This window comes from Pavona decussata, unplaced genomic scaffold (genome assembly GCF_977016875.1).
Source record: "Pavona decussata unplaced genomic scaffold, jaPavDecu1.1 SCAFFOLD_175, whole genome shotgun sequence".
NCBI classification, from domain to species: domain Eukaryota; kingdom Metazoa; phylum Cnidaria; class Anthozoa; order Scleractinia; family Agariciidae; genus Pavona; species Pavona decussata.
In genome coordinates, this window is record NW_028145586.1 from 3,480,735 (window position 1) to 3,500,602 (window position 19,868).

At 36.6% G+C, this 19,868-nt stretch overlaps 3 protein-coding genes across 3 annotated transcripts in view; 1 reads left to right on the top strand and 2 right to left on the bottom strand.

Annotated features, from left to right (window-relative positions):
• The window catches only part of LOC146463703 (uncharacterized), a 132,625-nt gene that overhangs the window by 98,083 nt on the left and 14,674 nt on the right, over positions 1 to 19,868 (top strand). The window lies entirely within an intron of this gene.
• On the bottom strand, positions 5,565 to 6,774 carry LOC146463714 (putative skeletal organic matrix protein 5). Its single transcript, XM_085084210.1, has 2 exons — positions 6,739 to 6,774; positions 5,565 to 6,083 (listed from the first exon to the last, which is right to left on the bottom strand). The coding sequence occupies exons 1-2, from the start codon at positions 6,757 to 6,759 to the stop codon at positions 5,565 to 5,567; spliced, it is 540 nt and encodes a 179-aa protein (XP_084940336.1). The 5' UTR covers positions 6,760 to 6,774.
• On the bottom strand, positions 13,596 to 18,566 carry LOC146463715 (putative skeletal organic matrix protein 5). Its single transcript, XM_085084265.1, has 4 exons — positions 18,513 to 18,566; positions 17,825 to 17,870; positions 16,516 to 16,645; positions 13,596 to 14,285 (listed from the first exon to the last, which is right to left on the bottom strand). Exons 1-4 carry the CDS (start codon positions 18,556 to 18,558, stop codon positions 13,764 to 13,766), a joined length of 744 nt encoding a protein of 247 aa, XP_084940391.1. The 5' UTR covers positions 18,559 to 18,566; the 3' UTR covers positions 13,596 to 13,763.

Genomic DNA, 19,868 nt, shown 5'->3' on the forward strand with positions numbered 1-19,868 from the left:
TATCTCTTCGCTGTGTCCATGCAAAAGAGATTAAGTCGCTGAGATTTCTATTCAGTCGGAAAAATATGGGTAAATATATTTGAAAAAGGTAACATCAATATGGTATACTAAGGATTATAAACGTTTTGCTCTCAGCAGTGTTTCGTAATAATAGGTCATGCAATTGCAACAGGAAGGTTTCTGCAGATGATACTGTTGTCAGACACTCACTTTCTTTGCCATTTGACCCTTCATCAGCTTTTCTTTTCCTATCCTTTTCCTGCAAATCAGACGAATGAGAAAGTGAGAGGAGACAGGGATTTGACAGGGGCACCAACAAGAACATTTAATCAAAATACTTCAAATGTTGTCTCCTGTGTTCCCATGCGTAAGCTAATATAGTTTGATTTGTTCGGACGTTTTAGCTGAAAATGTAAGTTGTAGAAAGTTGTAGAGAACGGAATCTTGTTCCCTGATTTTAACTTATGCCTCCAAGTCTGTAAAGGACAAAAATCCGAAAGCAGCTTTTATGAAGGAAACAATTTTAAACTGTGTTTAACTAAACAGCCTTTAAACGTGTTTAAGACTTGGTGTGAATCGGGCATTAGATTTTCAGCAGTGTAAAATATTTTTGTACGAAAATTCGAGCTAATTTCGAAACGAGTCAAAGAGACTACCTCCTCGTCGTGATATTAATAAATTGTTGACTGATTGCGAAAACGCTGAATACTGATCACTGGTCAACAAACTACACTACTAATAGAGCTCTACTCAGAGGTGCAGGGTAGCAAACTACACCATTCTTAGCAATTTTAATAATCTACCACGGAAACCAGGAAGGGAAACATGAAAAGAAAAAAGGAAAGAAAGAAAAGGCAAAGGAACTTCCCGCACACACCTGTCATCTACCTTAACATCTACAGGGAGATTTGCGGAGTGAATAATCATTTGTGACATCCTTCTTGGTAAAAGGTAATTAATGCCTAGACCGTTTGTTGTCGCAATTAAGTTTTCTTTTTATTTTTCGTATATTTGGATAATACAATCACTAATCTCAAAAAAAAAAAATGATAACGATAGAAATCCCTTGAAATTTCAAAAAACGCACAAACTTTCGAAAGTTTAGTCTTTTTCTGATAAGCCTAGTCATAGGATCAACTTTGCAATTCAATATGCACGTTTCCAGTTTGTTTTGTAAACTGAACCACCTGTCCTGTTAAACTCGTTCGTTGTATTAGCGATCGCCTTTGGAATCGAGACCGTTTACACTTTCGCACACTTTATGAGTTACGAGAATGACAAATATTGTTTCAGGAAATATTCCGTATATGGAAAAAAAATTCACCGGTCGGAGATCTAACTGCAACTGTCTTACCGTAATTCTGGGTTCAGAAGGCCTGATTCGTCTCAAATATTCGGTTTTAATTGTGATTAAAGACAGAGTTAGAAATTAATATCTTTTGTTTTCTCCGAGGTACAAAATCGATGCCCTGAGCGCGATAAATACTTTCAAAAAGCCAACAGTAGCTCGGTATATGGGAACGAAATCTCGTTTGTAAATTTGTTTTGCCCTTTTATTTAAAAGCATGTGAGCTAATGGTGTATGACCTTGCGTAACAATCCATTACTTCGCTTGAATTTAATTCAGTGGCAACTAGAAAAAGAAAATCTTTTTTTGTTGAATTTTTTTTTGTTGATTCCCCCGAATGTAAGGCATAATACTGTCTTTTTTTGCCTAACCGTGCAATAAATATCGATAACAACCCATATTTGCATGTGTAATTTACCTCCGATATGTCGAGTACATGGTGAATCCATCCAGTGGCTCTGATAAGATTGTTACCCGCATCGCACTGGTTATCATAGCCAAAGTTATTCAGCTCACAGACTTTTTCAGGTAAGAAATAGTTGTAGGAAATGCACTCGTCATGTTTGTGACACTCCTCAACGCACTGAAGCCAGTCGATGGATTCAACAGTCTTAAACACATGGCCTGTCAGTAAGCTGTTATAAACAGTATAACCATCCGAACACCAAATGCTGACGATCACGATGGATATTATGGTCAACGAGAGAAATAAGCGAATCATTGTGCAGTGCAGTACAAATGAATCAATGAAAGTTTTAGAAGATGCAAAACTGAGAACGAACACTTAACATGCGCTTCCAACAAACTTTAATAATGTCTAGTGCTTTGTAAGTGGCTTGCAATAATTTAACAGATTTCTTTTTTATTGGTCAGCTATTTAAGTCAGCAAGCTGCTCATCTGAAAGACTTTCATTAGTTTTTCTACAGCACAAACTACGAACTGTCAAGGATCAGCACTCCGCCCTTACAATCAACAGTATACAAACACTTTGATAACTGTAAATGGAGACTGCGGACGAGTAACTCTAAAGGTGAACACCCTTACTATTATGATAATTATTATTATAATTGTTATTATTATTATTATTATTATTATTATTATTATTATTATTATTATTTTTATTATTATTATTATTATTATTATTATTATTACTTTAAACCATCCATGTTTCGAGGAAAATATGATTGTATTTTTGTGATGCTTTTTATATAGGTGATATTTGAATAGAGTTTTATTACTTATTTTTATTATTTTTTTTACATTATTAAGTTTATTTATTTCGCCAAACCACAAATATAATGAAAACAAGAAATGACAGAAATAGATTTAACACTGAATGGCGAGGAGACATAAAGGAAACTATGAAGCTTGTATTAATTAGGTTTCCTCAGTTATTGTTTTATTATCCATGAAAAGTTGGGAAGGGTGGGCTTTCTTTCTTTCTCTCTTCGTTTATTTTAACGTTTTAATATAAATAATTATTGGTGAATTGTCGAGGGGAATATTCCCCAATATTTGCTGAGCCTCAGGCAAATAATTGTTTTGGTATAATTACTCAGGTTATTATCAGAGAAAAACAAGAACCGTCCGAAAAATGTCAATTTTAATTAGATCCTAAAGTTTTTTTGTGTTAGCATAATATTATACTCAGGTGATTATAGAGATTCTATTGACATCATTGGTCGAGGATTGTGTCATATCCTGCTTGAATCACCTGGCGTGAGGTGACTATAGCGCGAATGAGTAATTTTCAAAATGGTCGCCTTGCGATTTGTTGATCTTTCTGAGGAAGAAATAAATACGATGAAAGAAAATGCAATTCTGAAAGGCATTTATGATGCAGCGAAGGCAAGATATGAAAGTTTTGCTAATTGTAATAAAAAAAACTCGTTTGTGAGGTTTGGATGTGTGCTCTTGTTAATGTCATCGACAGTTTCCTTCCATTCTGTCATTCTGACTCCTTCGTGGCTAGAATAAATGTAATTTTTCCATTTGTGGTAGCCTGGAAACGGGCGAGGAAAGTTAATAACGAGAGCTTGGAGGGAGCTTATATTTTGGCGCCTTTTTTTCGCGGCTACCATTCGGCTAGCGTAGATGCAGTGGTGTTCGCGACATATCGCTTTCCTTGTTTCTCGGAGAATTTAAGCGGTTTGCCACTTTGTTCATTCTTCAACTGTATAAAAAATGTCAACAGCTTATGGACAGTAGACATGACATTTGAGGTTCGGTTCAAAACAGCCGGAAAACAGAGACTGATTAACTGTAAGCTTTTGAGTTAAATTTGGTAAGTTATCACGTTATAAACAAACTAATTGTATTACTGACATGTATTGTTTTATGTACACCGCTTCAAACACTCGTTTTCTTCCAATTGTTGTGTAGTTTGTAAATAACACATGTTTACCAAACAGAGCTTGAGATCAGTTTGTAAGGGAAAACAACCGCGACCACGAAATGTTGATAAAGTTATAAAGATTCATATGTCGTTCATAATAAACCTTTTTGTAGTAAATAACACGAAGGTTTACGTCTGTGATGCATATTATATTTAGACGAATGTTAACTTGAAATGAATCGTTTTTTCAGAAAAAGCTCACAATTTCTTTGCTAAGCATTTTGAAGTTTCCCGACTTGATTATATCTCGAAATTTTATTAAATTTCTCCTTTCCTTTCTTTCTCGCGGTTGTTTAAAAGCTTTGTTAGCAAGTCCCGGCTGCTTTCATGATATATCCTTTATACTTTGTTTGAATTAATTTTTCTTTGCCATGTTTTTAATTAGAAAGAACAATTAAAGTTGAAATTGCGGATATCTTCACAGCAATTAGCATTATAAAGACAAACATAAGAAAATGGTGCGCAAAGGTGGGAGACAAGCTCATCTCTCGTTTTAACTGTGCTTACAATAAACTTAATTATGATAAGAAAGCGACTTGAAAAATTAGCAATCAAGAGAAAGAGTTAAAGGATTCCACTTCAGTACCTCTCGAACTTCTTTCCGCCTTTGTATGATCGTATGTGCTTGTTGCAGTTTAAAGCAGTTGTTCTTATTAACTTAAGAAAAAAATTACCACTGGACACGAGGCATGATTCAGCAGGTTAACAATGATGACCAAACCTTTATTATCATTTTAATTATGACCTTGAATATTTTTCTAATAAAAACGTCTCCAATATATTATTCTGTGCACAGGACAACAACAATAAACGTTTTTTTTTTCTTCTTCATAGAAAACAGCAAAATTTAAGATAAAAATTGTGGGTTGCAATTAAAATGAGGTGCGAAATATTGAACTGAAAGACGGACAAAAAGGCTATCATTAGAGCTAAAGACACAGGTTGTATGGGCATTATGCAATAAAGATCCACAGAAAGCCTAAAAATTAACCTTTAAGTAGTTTGATCTCTGTCAATTCGGCGATTGAAAGAGCTCGTTGGAAGATTTTCCTTTGCGACTGAAGCGATGGGAAGGGTAAAATTGTTTGCTCAAAGCATCATGGTGCGCTTAGTTTCTCCTCCTTTCCAGTGACTCAAAACAACCCCTTTGAACACCTTGTACTGCAATGGCGGCTTGTTACCAAATAGAAGTCACGGGAAGGATATAAGCAAAGCTCGCATGGAATTATTTCTGTAGTTAGTATTTACCTTTTATTCTCTAGATAGGTTAACTAAATTTCTGATCATGTACATCATGTACATGGGTTGAGATGTTTTGATGTTTCGAGCAACATTATCAAGCAGATAATTCGAGCCTGAATAAAGGCCGATAGCAAAGCTGAAAATGAGCATCGTCAACACGATTGTAATAAATATTTCCTGAGGAGTTGCCTGTCTTGAAGTTGGCTTTACTCATGATACTCGCTCTCCATAAACTTAGTATAAACATTAAACATGAAGAGTGTATATTCCTATCTCCGCATTTATTTTTATGTCTTTATTATACCACAACAAACAAACAAAAGTCCTTATCCTGTTCAGTCTAAATTTAACTACAACAGCTACCTTCTATATTTAAACATTATTTAATTTTACTCAGCTCGATTAGTTATTCTGAGTAAATGTTACCCTTTTTTGTATTAATATATTTATGCTGTAAATTAAGTTTAACTTTGGTAATAAAGCCTGTTGTTGCTGTTTGTTTGTTAGTTGCTAGATTTATTATCTAGTTTTTCTCTTCTCAGTTCTTTTAGACGGAACCACCACCATCGGTTTCCTCTTTATTTCACTAATATGTATCCCATGGTTTTAATGTGCTTGTCTCCGTTATCTGGTTTATAGGTAGCCTCATTACCACACGTGTTGGTGTCATCATGTTTTCCTCCGGTACCAAAACCAATTCTGGAATCGCAGCTACGGCAGTGGTATTGATTGTTGCCAATAATACCGATTCTTGCTTTCGAAAATTCATTCGAACCAACTGCGTTGAACCCTTGTTTGTTACAGTTGGGCTGCAAAGATGCTTCAGAGCCTATCAACGCCTTCCACTTATCTCTACCGAGAGAGGTTGGTCGATATTGCCCGTCAGCGATCAGAGAGTACAGTGAAGTGCCACTCTTGCTGATGACCAAGAACTTGACAGGTCGATTCCCAATCCTCATGCCGAGACAGATCCCGGAGAAGTTCGTGTTCCAGTAAGTTGGTAACTTGGTTTCCTGGTTGTCAAACCCCGTCTTACCTCCAGGACGATTGAGCTCGGTTTTGTTGCTCCAGAATTTGGAATCGTAGTGAAACGTTGACTACAAAAGAAAACACGAAGACACCGCTTAGAAATGTTTCAAAAAGCCTTATCAAAAACACGACTGGACGCTTTCTGGCACAGTTACATCCCTCCAATTTTTTTTTTAAAATCCTTTTCCTAGTGCTAAAAATTTCCAATTCATGAATTTTTCAGCAGCGATGTTTAGTGAAAATTATTTGACATCGGATTTCCATACAAACACTGTTATTTCAAGCCTAATTGCCTACTCGTCAAAATGGTGTCGAAAACCGTGAGAAGGACTATTTTCTGAATCCCGTTACTTGTTGCGTCAATCGCACTAAATTGAACGTCAGTTTAAATTTTTTAAGGAGTTCTTTTGACAGTGTGTAGTGTGGAGTTTGGGTTTATTGAAGCAGTGGTCACCATACCTGGGGCCTGGGGCTGTGACATGCTGATGAATTCCCAGAACCGTCGCGGTTTTTTCATTAAACCAATGACCAAGAAAACCGTGGGAACTAGGAGCGAGATGTTCTCATCCCCATGGTCCCAGGTTATTGTCCTTACCGTGGAGCTGTAGCATGCTCCTTATCCTCTGTAGTGTTGTTGTTTTTGTTCCTTTCACTTACAAAAAATAATATCACTTACGGTCCAAGGATGGATTGGTGAAAACCACAACCTGTTGTTGATTTTACCTTGTTACCATCAATTTTCATGACCAGCGTCCATCCTCCATCTCCGCACCCATCAATTCCGGTCATGTGACAGTACACAGGGATTCTTCCAATGTCAGTTTGCAGCATGTAAGCTTTATTCTCTCGAGATCTGAATGGAGATTGAAATGAAAGTTAGCTACAGATTTACCTCTTAAATATTAAATTATGGTATCATTATATTTATTATTATTATTGTTGTTGTTGTTGTTGTTGTTCTTCTTCTTCTTCTTCTTCTTTTTCTTCTTCTTCTTCTTCTTCTTCTTCTTCTTCTTCTTCTTCTTCTTCTTCTTCTTATTATTATTATTATTATTATTATTAACTTAAATCGATCTCTCCCCTTCTCTAAAAATTGCATCTTTAAAAGCTATTGAGCCTGACGTAACGTCCTTTATCAATTCCATAGTTAATGCAACATTACATGTTTATAACTTAATGTCAGTTTCAATTAACAATTACTCCACGAGTGCGCGTTGGATATGAGATGATAGATGGCCAACAAGGCGCGTGACGCCGAGTTTTCTATAATCATCTGATATCCAACGCAAAGTCATCCTTGGAAAGGATGACATGCTTGGCCTACCCTGACGCCTGCTAGCTGAGGAATCTCCTTGTCATTTATGGCTCCTTCGTATATTTTGTGTCCCTTTCCGTTGACAAAAATATCAGAGGCAAACAGAAACGACCATAAAAACTGAAGCTCTTCCATGAGTCTGCCTTAGAGCTTTTCTTTTCGAGAAATTATTAGTCTCTTTGCCTAAACTAAGAGGATGGCATGGGGGGTAGGGGTGGTTGGTTGTCAACGGGTAGGAAGTATTAAGGTCAACAAAATTGATCCATGCGCTATAAAAACCAGTTTGACACAGACAACGGGAATAACGAGACCAAGCATTTGAATTACGGGGACATCTCTTTCTCTCCTTCTTTGGGGAGTGAAAAAAAGCGTTGTTGGCAGAGTGAACAAGTCGCGGCTTATGAAAATAAACACTGTATCATCCTCTTACAAAGTCCTATTAGCAGCCGTCTAAGAGTCATCTAACTTACTTGTTTTTCAGGTAAATATCTCTGCAGGATACAAAAAAATCAGGTCCTGTAAAGAAATCAGATATTGAAGAAAAACGTCCAAGCCTAGCTTTAATATCAGGAGCCGGAAACTGATAGACCGAGCCAATTTAATTTTATCCACAAATCATTTTAAGAAAATCCTTTCTTCAGTAAGGCGGGTTTCTTTGAAATCTATTGTGGGATTAGAAAACGTGAATAAATAAATAAATATATATATACCTTCGTTACCAAAATGAAACTGAAAAAAAGAACTTAAAATATATTACTTTGTAAACATTAGTCTGCAACTAAAGCGTTGTCGTAGTAAAAGATTTAAAACTGAATTTTAATTTACTTTTCAGGGTCTACCTTTATTACAGAGCGTTAAACTTGTCGAGAAACAGGAACTCTTTTTTTGGCAATTAAACAAAATGGAAGTAGGAAAGAGTTTAGAAAAATATATATTTTTTGCAAATGTCAGTATCACGTTATTGTTAAGACGTTTTTCTTAATCATTCCGTATACGCGTTTTACAAACATGGCCGAAAAAAAGGCGATAATCAAATTCTGTTTTGTCCGACACAGAAATATTATTTCATGTTTTCCAACAATCTTTAAAATTAGGTTTGAAATTATTATACTCTGGTGTGACTATTTGTAGTCGTCAAAAGCGTGAGTCTTTTCAAGAGCTTACACGGATATGCAGTCTCACTTAGTATCTCTTCGCTGTGTCCATGCAAAAGAGATTAAGTCGCTGAGATTTCTATTCAGTCGGAAAAATATGGGTGAATATATTTGAAAAAGGTAGAATCAATACGGTATACTAAGGATTAGAAACGTTTTGCTCCCAGCAGTGTTTCGTAATAAAAGGTCATACAATTACAACAGGATTAGGTTTCTGCAGATAATACTGTTGTCAGGCACTCACTTTCTTTACCATTTGACCCTTCACCAGCTTTTCTTTTCCTTTCCTTTTCCTGCAAATGAGACGAATGAGAAAGTGAGAGTAGACAAGGATTCTGTGTCTCCTGTGTTCCCTTGTGTAAGCTAATATAGTTTGATCTTTTCGGATGTTTTAGCTGAAAATATAAGTTGCAGAGAGTTGTAGGGAAGGGAATCTTCTTCCCTGATTTTAACTTATGCTTCCATTTGTGCTAAGTCTGTAAAGGACAAAAATCCGAGAGTAATTTTAAACTGTGTTTAACTAAACAGCTTTTAAACGTGTTTAAGGTTTGGTGTGAATCGAGCATTAGATTTTCAGCGGTGCAAGATATTTTTGTATGAAAATTCGAGCGAATTTCGAAACGAGACGAAGAGACTACCTCCTCGTCGCGATATTAATAAATTGTTGACTGATTGCGAAAACGCTCGGTACTGATCACTGGTCAACAAACTACCCTGCTAATAGAGCTCTACTCGGAGAGCAGGGTAGCAAACTACACCATTCTTAGCAATTTTAATAATCTACCACGGAAACCAGGAAGGGAAAAATGAAAAGAAAAAAGAAAAGAAAGAAAAAGCAAAGGAACTTCCGCACACACCTGAGTTCTACCTTAACATCTACAGGGAGATTTGCGGAGTGAATAATCATTTGTGACATCCTTCTTGGTAAAAGGTAACTAATGCCTAGACCGTTTGTTGTCGCGATTAAGTTTTCTTTTTATTTTTCGTATATTTCGATGATACAATCACTTATCTCAAAAAAATGGTGACGATAGAAATCCCTTGAAATTTCAAAAAACGCACAAACTTTCGAAAGTTTAGCCTTTTTCTGATAAGCCTAGTCATAGGATCAACTTTGCAATTCAATATGTACGTTTCCATTTTGTTTTGTAAACTGAACCACCTGTCCTGTTAAACTCGTTCGTTGTATTAGCTATCGACTTTGGACTCGAGACCGTTTACACTTTCGCACACTTTATGAGTTACGAGAATGACAAATATTGTTTCAGGAAATATTTCGTATGTAGAAAAAAAATTCACCGGTCGGTCATCTTTTTTTGGAGATCTAACTGCAAGTGTCTTACTGTAATTCTGTGTTCAGAAGGCCTGATTCGTCTCAAATATTCGGTTTTAATTGTTATTAAAGACAGAGTTAGAACTTAATATCTTTTGTTTTTTTCCGAGGTACAAAATCGATGCCCTGAGCGCGATAAATACTTTTAAAAAGCCAACAGTAGCTTGGTATATGGGGACGAAATCTGGTTCCAAATTTGTTTTGCCGTTTTATTTAAAAGCATGTGAGCTAATGGTGTATGACCTTACGTAACAATCCTTTACTTCGCTTGAATTTAATTCAGTGGCAACTAGAAAAAGAAAATCGTTTTTTGTTGAACTTTTTTTGTTGATTCCCCCGAATGTAAGGCATAATACTGTCTTTATCACCTAATCGTGCAATAAACATCGATAACAACCCATATTTACATTTGTAATTTACCTCTGATATGTCGAGTACATGGTGAATCCATCCAGTGGCTCTGATAAGATTGTTACCCGCATCGCACTGGTTATCATAGCCAAAGTTATTCAGCTCACAGACTTTTTCAGGTGAAAAATAGTTGTAGGAAATGCACTCGTCATGTATGTGGCACTCCTCAACGCACTGAAGCCAGTCGATGGATTCAATAGTCTTAAACACATGGCCTGTCAGTAAGCTGTTATAAACAGTATAACCATCCGAACACCAAATGCTGACGATCACGATGGATATTATGGTCAACGAGAGAAATAAGCGAATCATTGTGCAGTGCAGTACAAATGAATCAATGAAAGTTTTAGAAGATGCAAAACTGAGAACGAACACTTAACATGCGCTTCCAACAAACTTTAATAATGTCTAGTGCTTTGTAAGTGGCTTGAAAGTAATTTAACAGGCTTCTTTTTCATTGGTTAGCTATGAGTCAGCAAGCTGCTCATCTGAAAGACTTTCATTAATTTTTCTACAGCACAAACTACGAACTGTCAAGGATCATCACTCCGCCCTTACAATCAACTGTGTACAAACACTTCGAAAACTGTAAATGGAGACTGCGGACAAGTAATTCTAAAGGTGAACACCCTTATTATTATTATTATTATTATTATTATTATTATTATTATTATTATTATTATTATTATTATTATTATTATTATTATTACATTAACCCATCCATGTTTTGAGGAAAATATGATTGTATTTTTGTGATGCTTTTTATATAGGTGATATTTGAATAAAGTTTTATTACTTATTTTTATTATTTTTTTTATATTATTAAGTTTATTTATTTCGCCACACCACAAATATAATGAAAACAAGAAATAATAGAAATAGATTTAGCAATGGCAAGGAGACATAAAGGAAACTATGAAGCTTATATTAATTAGGTCTCCTCAGTTATTGTTTTATTATCCATGAAAAGTTGGGAAGGGTGGGCTTTCTTTCCTTCTCTCTTCGTTTATTTTAACGTTTTAATATAAATAATTATTGGTGAATTGTCGAGGGGAATATTCCCCAATATTTGCTGAGCCTCAGGCAAATAATTGTTTTGGTATAATTACTCAGGTTATTATCAGTGAAAAACAAGAACCGTCCGAAAAATGTCGATTTTAATTAGATCCTAAAGTTTTCTTGTGTTAGCATAATATTATACTCTGGTGATTATAAAGATTCTATTGACCTCATTGGTGGAGGATTGTGTCATATCCTGCTTGAATCACCTGGCGTGAGGTGACTATAGCGCGAATGACTAATTTTCAAAATGGTCGCCTTGCGATTTGTTGATCTTTCTGAGGAAGAAATAAATACGATGAAAGAAAATGCAATTCTGAAAGGCACTTAAGATGCAGCGAAGGCAAGATATGAAAGGTTTGCTAATTGTAATAAAAAAACTCGTTTATGAGGTTTGGATGTGTGCTCTTGGTAATGTCATCGACAGTTTCCTTCCATTCTGTCATTCTGACTCCTTCATGGCTAGAATAGATGTAATTTTTCCATTTGTGGTAGCCTGGAAACAAGCGAGGAAAGTTGATAACGAGAGCTTGGAGGGAGCTTATATTTCGGCGCCTTTTTTCGCGGCTATCATTCGGCAAGCGTACATGCAGTGGTGTTCGCGACATCTCGCTTTCCTTGTTTCTCGGAGAATTTCAGCGGTTTTGCCCTCTACGTTGTTCATTCTTGAACTGTAGAAAAGTTGTGAACAGCTTATTCGACAATAGACAAAACTACATTTGAGGTTCGGTTCAAAACAGCAGAAAAAGAGAGACTGATTGAGTGTAAGCTTTTGAGCTAAATTTGGTAAGTTATCACCAAGAGTTAATCTCTTGTTATCACGTAAACAAACTAATTGTATTACTTACATGTATTGTTTTATGTACACCGCTTCAAACACTCGTTTTCTTCCAATTGTTGTGTAGTTTGTAGATAACACGTGTTTACCAAACAGAGTTTGAGATCAGTTTGTAAGAGAAAACAACCGCGACCACAAAATGTTGATAAACTTATAAAGATTCATATGTCGTTCATGATAAACCTTTTTGTAGTAAATAACACGAACGTTTACGTCTGTGATGCATATTTAGACTAATATAAACTTGAAATGCATCGTTTTTTCAGAAAAAGTTCACAATTTCTTTGCTAAGCATTTTGAAGTTTCTCGACTTGATTATATCTCGAAATGTTATTAAATTTCTCCTTTCCTTTCTTTCTCGCGGTTGTTTAAAAGCTTTGTTAGCAAGTCGCGACTGCTTTCATGATATATTCTTTATACATCGTTTGAATTAATTTTTCTTTGCCATGTGTTGATTAGAAAGAACAATTAAAGTTGAAATTGCGGATATCTTCACAGAAATTAGCATTATAAAGACAAACATATGAAAATGGTGCGCAAAGGTGGGAGACAAGCTTAATCTCTCGTTTTAACTGTGCTTACAATAAACTTAATTATGATAAGAAAGCAACTTGAATAATTAGCAATCAAGAGAAAGAGTTAAAGGATTCCACTTCGGTACCTCTCGAACATCTTTCCACATTTGTATGATCGTATGTGCTTGTTGCAGTTTAAAGCAGTTGTTCTTATTAACTTTAGAAAAACTTACCACTGGATACAAGACATGACTCAGCAGGTTAACAATGATGACCAAACCTTTATTATTTTCCAATAAAAACGTCTCCAATATATTATTCTGTGTACAGGACAACAACTATAAACGATTCTTTTCCATTTAGATAGCAAACAGCAAAATTTAAGATAAACATTGTGTTTGCAATTAAAATGAGTTCCGACATATTGAACTGTAAAAAGGACAAAAAGGCTATCATTAGAGCTAAAAAAGCACGTTAAAAGAACTTCTGGAGCGACTGAAGCGATGATCAGGGTAAAAATTTTAAGTGCAAAGCATCATGGGGCGCTTGGTTTTGTCCTCCCTTCCAGTGACTCAGAACAACCCCTTTGAACACCTTGTACTGCCATGGCGGCTTGTTACCAAATAGAAGTCACGGGAAGGATATAAGCAGAGCTCGCATGGGATTATTTCTGTATTTAGTATTTACCTTTTGTTCTCCAGATGGGATAACTAAATTTCTGATAATGTACATCAGTCAGTAAAACTTATAAATGGGTCGAGATGTTTTGATGTTTCGAAGAACGTAATCAAGCAGATAATTCGAGCCTGAATAAAGGCCGATAGCAAAGCTGAAAGTGAGCATCGTCAACACGATTGTAATAGGTATTTCCTGAGAGGTAGCTTCCCTTGGAGTTGGCTTTTCTCTTGATACTCGCTGAACACAAACGTACTGCAAACATTAAACAAAACCGGTGTACATTCCTGTCTCTGCATTTTATTTTTTTGTAATGATTATACCATAATAAACAAACAAAAGTCCTTATCCTGTTCAGTCTAAATTTAACTACAACAGTCGCTACATTTATGGATCATTTTTCTCTCCTCAGTTTTTTTTAGGCGAGGAACCTTCATCGTTTTCCTGTTTATTTCACTAATATGTATCCCATGGTTTTAATGTGCTTCTCTCCGTTATCTGGTTTATATGTAGCCTCATTACCACACGTGTTGTTGTCATCATGTTCTCCACCGGTACCAAAACCAATTCTGGAGTCGCAGTTACTGCAGTATCTTTCATTGTTGCCAATAATACCTATTCTTGCTTTCGAATGATTGTATCTGTTACCCACTGCGTTAAACCCTTCTTTGTTACAGTTGTACTGCAAAGATGCTTCAGAGCCAATCAATGCCTTCCACGTTTCTCGACCCAGAGAGGTTGGTCGATAGCGGTCATCAGCGATCAGAGAGTACAGCGAAGTGCCATTCTTGTTGATGACTAGGAACTTGACAGGTTGACTGCCGATCCTCATGCCGAGGCAGATCTTGGAGAAGTTCATGTTCCAGTAAGTTGGTAACTTGGTTTCCTGGTTGTCAAACCCCGTCACACCTACAGGACGATTGAACTCGATTTTGTTGCTCCAGAATTGGGAGTCGAAGTGAAACGTTGACTACAAAAGAAAACACGAAGTCACCGCTTAGAAATGTTTCAAAAAACCTCATTAATTTGGTGATATCCCGTTACTTGTTGCGTCAATCGCGCTAAACGGAACGTCAGTTTAAGTTTGTTAAGGAGTTCTTTTGACAGTCTGGAGTTGGGGTTATTATTATTAAAACTGTGGTCACCATACCTTGGGCCTGGGGCTATTTAACGATTATTCGATGAGCGCGCGTTGGATATGAGATGGTAAATAGCCAACGAGGCGCGAAGCGCCGAGTTGGCTATCACTAATCTCATATCCAACAAGCGCGAATGGAATAATTGTTTTATTAAATTCTCTACGTTTGGACATTGCTGTTGAAGTTTACTGAATTAAAGAAAAAAATTCTTTCAAATTTAAACGACCGGATGTTGAGACAACCTCCGACCAAAGCGCGCGAAACCTAATGATCACATGACACACGCAGCGCTTTGCAAACGGAGTTGAATGAAAAATCGAAAGCGAAGAAAATCGGACACAGTCGGACATCTAAAATTCAAGAAACGTTTAAATGTTCAAATTATAACCTTTCTGAGACTAGCATTCAAGTGCTTTTGAAGTTCCAGCTCATCGAGAAGCGTAATAGTTGTGCACATTTGAGCAAATGTTCTGCTGTGTGGTGCCGAGCGAAGAAAGAGATCAGGGCAAGGACGTCTTTTTTCATGCTGAACTGAATTCCTCGCGGACGATTTAAAACACTTTAGGCAAGTCCAAGTGTACGAGGTACAACCTCACTGAGACAAGCATTCAGTGCAAGGTTTTAAACTACAAGCTTGTTTGAGAAGTGTAAGAGCTGTGCACATTAGTGCAAATGTGTTGCTGAGTGGTGCTGAGCGACGGAAACGAAGATTATGACCGCCGCTCGTACGGATTTCATAGATGAATCATCTGAAGTCCTCGTAAATTCGTAAAAACATATAAAGGCAGGCATGGAGCTCTTCCTGAGAAATTTCTTCGATTGGCTTTAACCTCTTACCGCCAGGATCCTGAAATTTTTGAAGGTAACCGGTTGTTATTGTTGTCGTCATGTGATCTAAAAAATCGTAAAATCTTGCAATTTTGAAGATTTTAAAGGAAACTTCAGGGATACGTACCATTAAATAGTGCCATACCGAACTTTGTGGCTTTTATTGTTGTTATATTGAGATAGCATCTTTTCCTTTTTTTTTCTACATTTTTCCGAAGAAACTTTTGCTTCCCGCCGAAAAAAAAATTTAGCTTAGCGACACCTGGGGCTTTCGTTTTCCATATAAGGTCAAACTACGGTATATGAGCTGATAACCGAGATTTAGCAAACCAATCAGAACGCTAGAAATGCAATATCCGAGGCTGAGAATTTAATAATTAGTAATTAGACTAATATTTAGGCAATAAATGCAAGGAAACGGTGGTTTGTTTCAGTAATATTTCGATATAATTCTATACCATCGTCAGACTAGGTGACAATGCGTAGCTAAAGTTTAAATACTAAAAGGGTGGTAAATTAGCATCAATAGGTACGTGAGAATGAAATAAGTACAAAACAAAAAGAGAAAAAAGAGAAAAAAAAACTGTCATGTGAATAAGCAGAGTTCTCTGCTGGTCTTCAAGCCATTGTTCAAGGATGGCGATGAACGTTCAGTTTGGGTAGGACTAAATCTGAAATTCTACAGCTTTAAAGGCGTTGACACCAGGTTTTGTTGACATTTTTGTACTTTCCGGAACAGCATTTGCGACCAGCTTTTTGCTGTAAACATGGCTGGCCATGTACAAAACGAGTTTATTTGTCTTCCATGAAAAAATAATAAAGATGAAAAGGTGAAACTCTTGAGCTGGCTTTTTTCCGCTGGCTTTGTTTCTTTTCAATGGAAATAATAGGAAGGCAAATATTGACGCAGGCGGGGGTTATTACGTGATAACCGTCCTGTGAATTTGCACCACGTGACGTAAAGTAGTCAATGGAATCGCGCGAAAATTAATGGGTCATGCTGATGAGTTCCCAGAACAACCAAGAAAACCGTGGGCACTAGGAGCGAGATGTTCTCATCCCCATGGCCCCAGGTGTTTGTCCTTATCTTGGAGCTGTAGCGTGCTCCTTATCATCCGTGGTGTTTGTTTTGTTGTTGTTGTTGTTGTTTTTGTTCCTTTGACTTACAAAAACCAATATCAGTTACTGGCCAAGGATGCATTGATAGAAACCGCAACCTGTTATTGATTTTACCTTGTTACCATGTATTTTCATGACCAGCGTCCATCCTCCATCTCCGCATCCATCAATTCTGGTCATGTGACAGTAAACAGGGATTCTTCCAATGTCAGTTTGCAACAAGTACGCTTTATTCTCTCGTGTTCTGAATTGAAGATTGAGATGAAAGTTAGCAACAGTATTACCTCTTAAATATTGTAGTTTTGTTATTATTATAATTATTATTATTATTATTATTATTATTATTATTATTATTATTGTGATTATTATTATTTTGTCGAATAATTTTTCACTTTGATTACTCTTCAGTAATAAAGTAATGATTTATGATACTTAAAAGTATTTCAATTCCTTAGATGATGACTGATATCCTTAACTCGATCTCTCCACCTTCTCAATTGCATCTTTAAAAACTATTGAGCCTGAAGTATAACGTTCTTTATCAATTCCATAGTTAATACAACATTGCATGTTTATAATTTAATGTTTCAATTATCAATTACACCACGGCCGCAGGTTGGATATGAGATGATAGACAGCCAACAAGGCGCGTGGCAAAGTCATCCTGTGGGAGCAGGGAATGCGCAGTGGTGTGAGCACTCGCCTCCCACCAATGTGGCCCGGGTTCGATTCCTGGTCTCGGTGTCATATGTGGGTTGAGTTTGTTGTTGGTTCTCGTCCCTGCTCCGAGGGTTTTTCTCCGGGTACTCCGGTTTTCCTCACTCCACAAAAACCAACATTTCCAAATTCCATTCGACCTGGAAACTATGGAGAGAAGAGCCACTCCGTGGATTCCAATTAAATTCCTATATATTTATACTTATTTTATCCTTACACAGGATGAAAAGCTTGGCCTACCCTGACGCCTGCTAGCTGAGGATTCTCCTTGTCATTTATGTCTTCTTCGTTTATTTTGTGTCCCTTTCCGTTGACAAAAATATCAGAGGCAAACAGAAACGACCAAGAAAAAGCTCTTCCATGAGTCTGCCTTAGAGCTTTTCTTTTCGAGAAATTATTAGTCTCTGTTCTTGGGGATGGGAGTGGCGGGTTTTCAAGGTAAAAAAAAAGTTCATCCATCAGGTGGCGGGTTGTCAAGGGGGAGGGGTGTCAAGGTCAACAAAATTGATCCATGTGCAAATAAAAACCAGTTTGAGAAAGAAAACGGGAGACCAAACATTTGAATTACGGGGACATCTCTTTCTCTCCTTCTTTGAAGAGTCAAAAGAGGCGTTGTTGGCAGTGTGAAAAAGGCTTCCGAAAATAAACATTGTATCATCTTCTTACAAAGTCTTGTTAGCAGCCGTCTAAAAGCCATCTAACTTACTTGTTTTTCAGGTAAATATCTCTGCAGGATGCAAAAGAATCGGGACCTGTAAATAAATCAGATATTAAACAATAAAATTTAAGGCTAGCTTTAATATCTAAACAAAAAACTGATAGACCGAGCCAATTGAATTTTTGCCACAAACCATTTTAAGAAAACCCTTTCTTTACATCTATTGTGGGATTAGAAAACTTGAATAGGTATATAACTTCGCTACTAAACATTAGTCTGCAATTAAAGTGCTGTGGCTAAACAGCGTTTACCTTTATTATAGAGCGATAAAACTTGTCGAGAAACACGAACTCTTTTTTAAGCAATTAAACAAAACGAAAATAGGAAAGCGTTTACAAAAATGTATTTTCTTTAAAATGTCAGTATCAGGTTTTTGTTAAGACGTTTTTCTAAATTATTTCCGTATACGCGTTTTGGGAACATGGCCGTGCCAGGGCAATTTAAAAGCGAAAAAAAAAACGGCGATAATCAAATTCTGTTTTGTTCGACACAAATATTATTTGCTGAGATTTCTATTCAGTCGGAAAATATGGGTAAATATATTTGAAAAAGGTAAAATCAATACGGTTAACTAAGGAATATAAACTTTTTTCTCCCAACCAATGTTCCGCAATACTAGGTCATACTATTACAACAGGGAAAGTTTCTGCAGATAATACTGTTGACAAACACTCACTTTCTTTACCATTTGACCCTTCACCAGTTTTTCTTTTCCTTTTCATTTCCTGCAAATCAGACGAATAAAAAAGTAAAAGGAGACAGGGATTTGACAGGGGCGCCAACGACAACATTCAAGCGAAATACTTAAAATGTTGGCTCCTGTGTTCCCATGTGTAAACTGATATAGTCTCATCTGTTCGGATGTTCTGTACCTCTACTTTTACAGCAATACCTACTGTTAAGGCGCCTTGAGGGAGCAAACGAAAAATTAAATTTGGCAAACTCGTCTTGGCAAATAAAAAATTGTAGGAAAAGTGTTATTTCACATGGCAAACCTCCCAGAACTTTAAGACATTTCCCTGAATCCACAATTGTTATTTGTTGTTCAAAGTAATCATTACGTTTTATTTTCTTTCTAACAACCGGCTCTGCAAACAAATTTGCTAACTGTTTACATTGCGACATTAACAAGTGCCAACCTGTATCTGCTCACCTCCCGAATTGAAAGTTTGTTTCCCGTGTAAAGACCCCGTCTCCAAAATGTGATAAATTCAGATGTTGTGTAATCTTCATAGAATTACTTAAGCCCCATTCACACTAACAAAGCATGTTTAATTAGATCAGGTTTTAAAAAAATGGCTTTCACATGGGATTTTAACTTACGCTTTCAATTGTGCTAAGTCGGTGAAAAAAAATCCAAAAACAGCTTTTATGAAGGAAACAATATTTTAAACTGTGTTTAACTAAACAGCTTTTAAACGTGTTTAAGACTTGATGTGAATCGGGCATTAGATTTTCGGTAGTGTAAGATATTTATGTATGAAAATTTGAGCCCATTGCTAGTCATTTGATCAAGTACAAGTTTGCAATTCAATATACACATTTTCAGTTTGTTTTGTAAACTAAAGAACCTGTCCACACACTTTAAGACTAGTCTGTCACTGCAATCTAGAAATTTACCTCGGGACTGGTCTTTACATATAAATATTAGTTTATGACTTGATTTCATGAAACAATTGTTCATGATCTCACCTCAATACCAGCCCCTTGCATTGAATACAGGAAAGTGCCTTCTCTAGTCACCAGATCCCCTTCCGAGTCATCCTTGTCTGTATCCAACAGTTCACAACTCGTCCCAGTCAACTGAAACGCTACGCATCCAAAAACTTTGGCGCAATGGCGGAAACAATCCACTGGGCCGGGCACGTTCACAGAGGCAATAGTATTTCTTATGGTATGCCTTACTATGGCAATATCCTTGGTGAAGATGTTGTAGGTGTAAACGAGTGATGTTTTAACTTTGGTGTTGTTTGATGAGGTTGTCATTGACATCAGTAGTACACCAATCACCACCAGCTTGGGTGTAAAGTGA

What these genes read in the sequence shown, in the direction of transcription:
- LOC146463714 (XM_085084210.1), bottom strand. Translation starts at nt 6,759, where the DNA reads ATGAAAATTGATGGTAACAAG. An exon ending in TGAAAATTGATGGTAACAAG is followed by an intron (nt 6,084 to 6,738) that starts GTAAAATCAACA and finishes TTTCTTTTGTAG; the next exon opens with TCAACGTTTCACTACGATTC.
- LOC146463715 (XM_085084265.1), bottom strand. Translation starts at nt 18,558, where the DNA reads ATGAAAAGGAAAAGAAAAACTGGTGAAGGGTCAAATGGTAAAGAAA. An exon ending in GATATTTACCTGAAAAACAA is followed by an intron (nt 16,646 to 17,824) that starts GTAAGTTAGATG and finishes TCTTCAATTCAG; the next exon opens with AACACGAGAGAATAAAGCGT. An exon ending in TGAAAATACATGGTAACAAG is followed by an intron (nt 14,286 to 16,515) that starts GTAAAATCAATA and finishes TTTCTTTTGTAG; the next exon opens with TCAACGTTTCACTTCGACTC.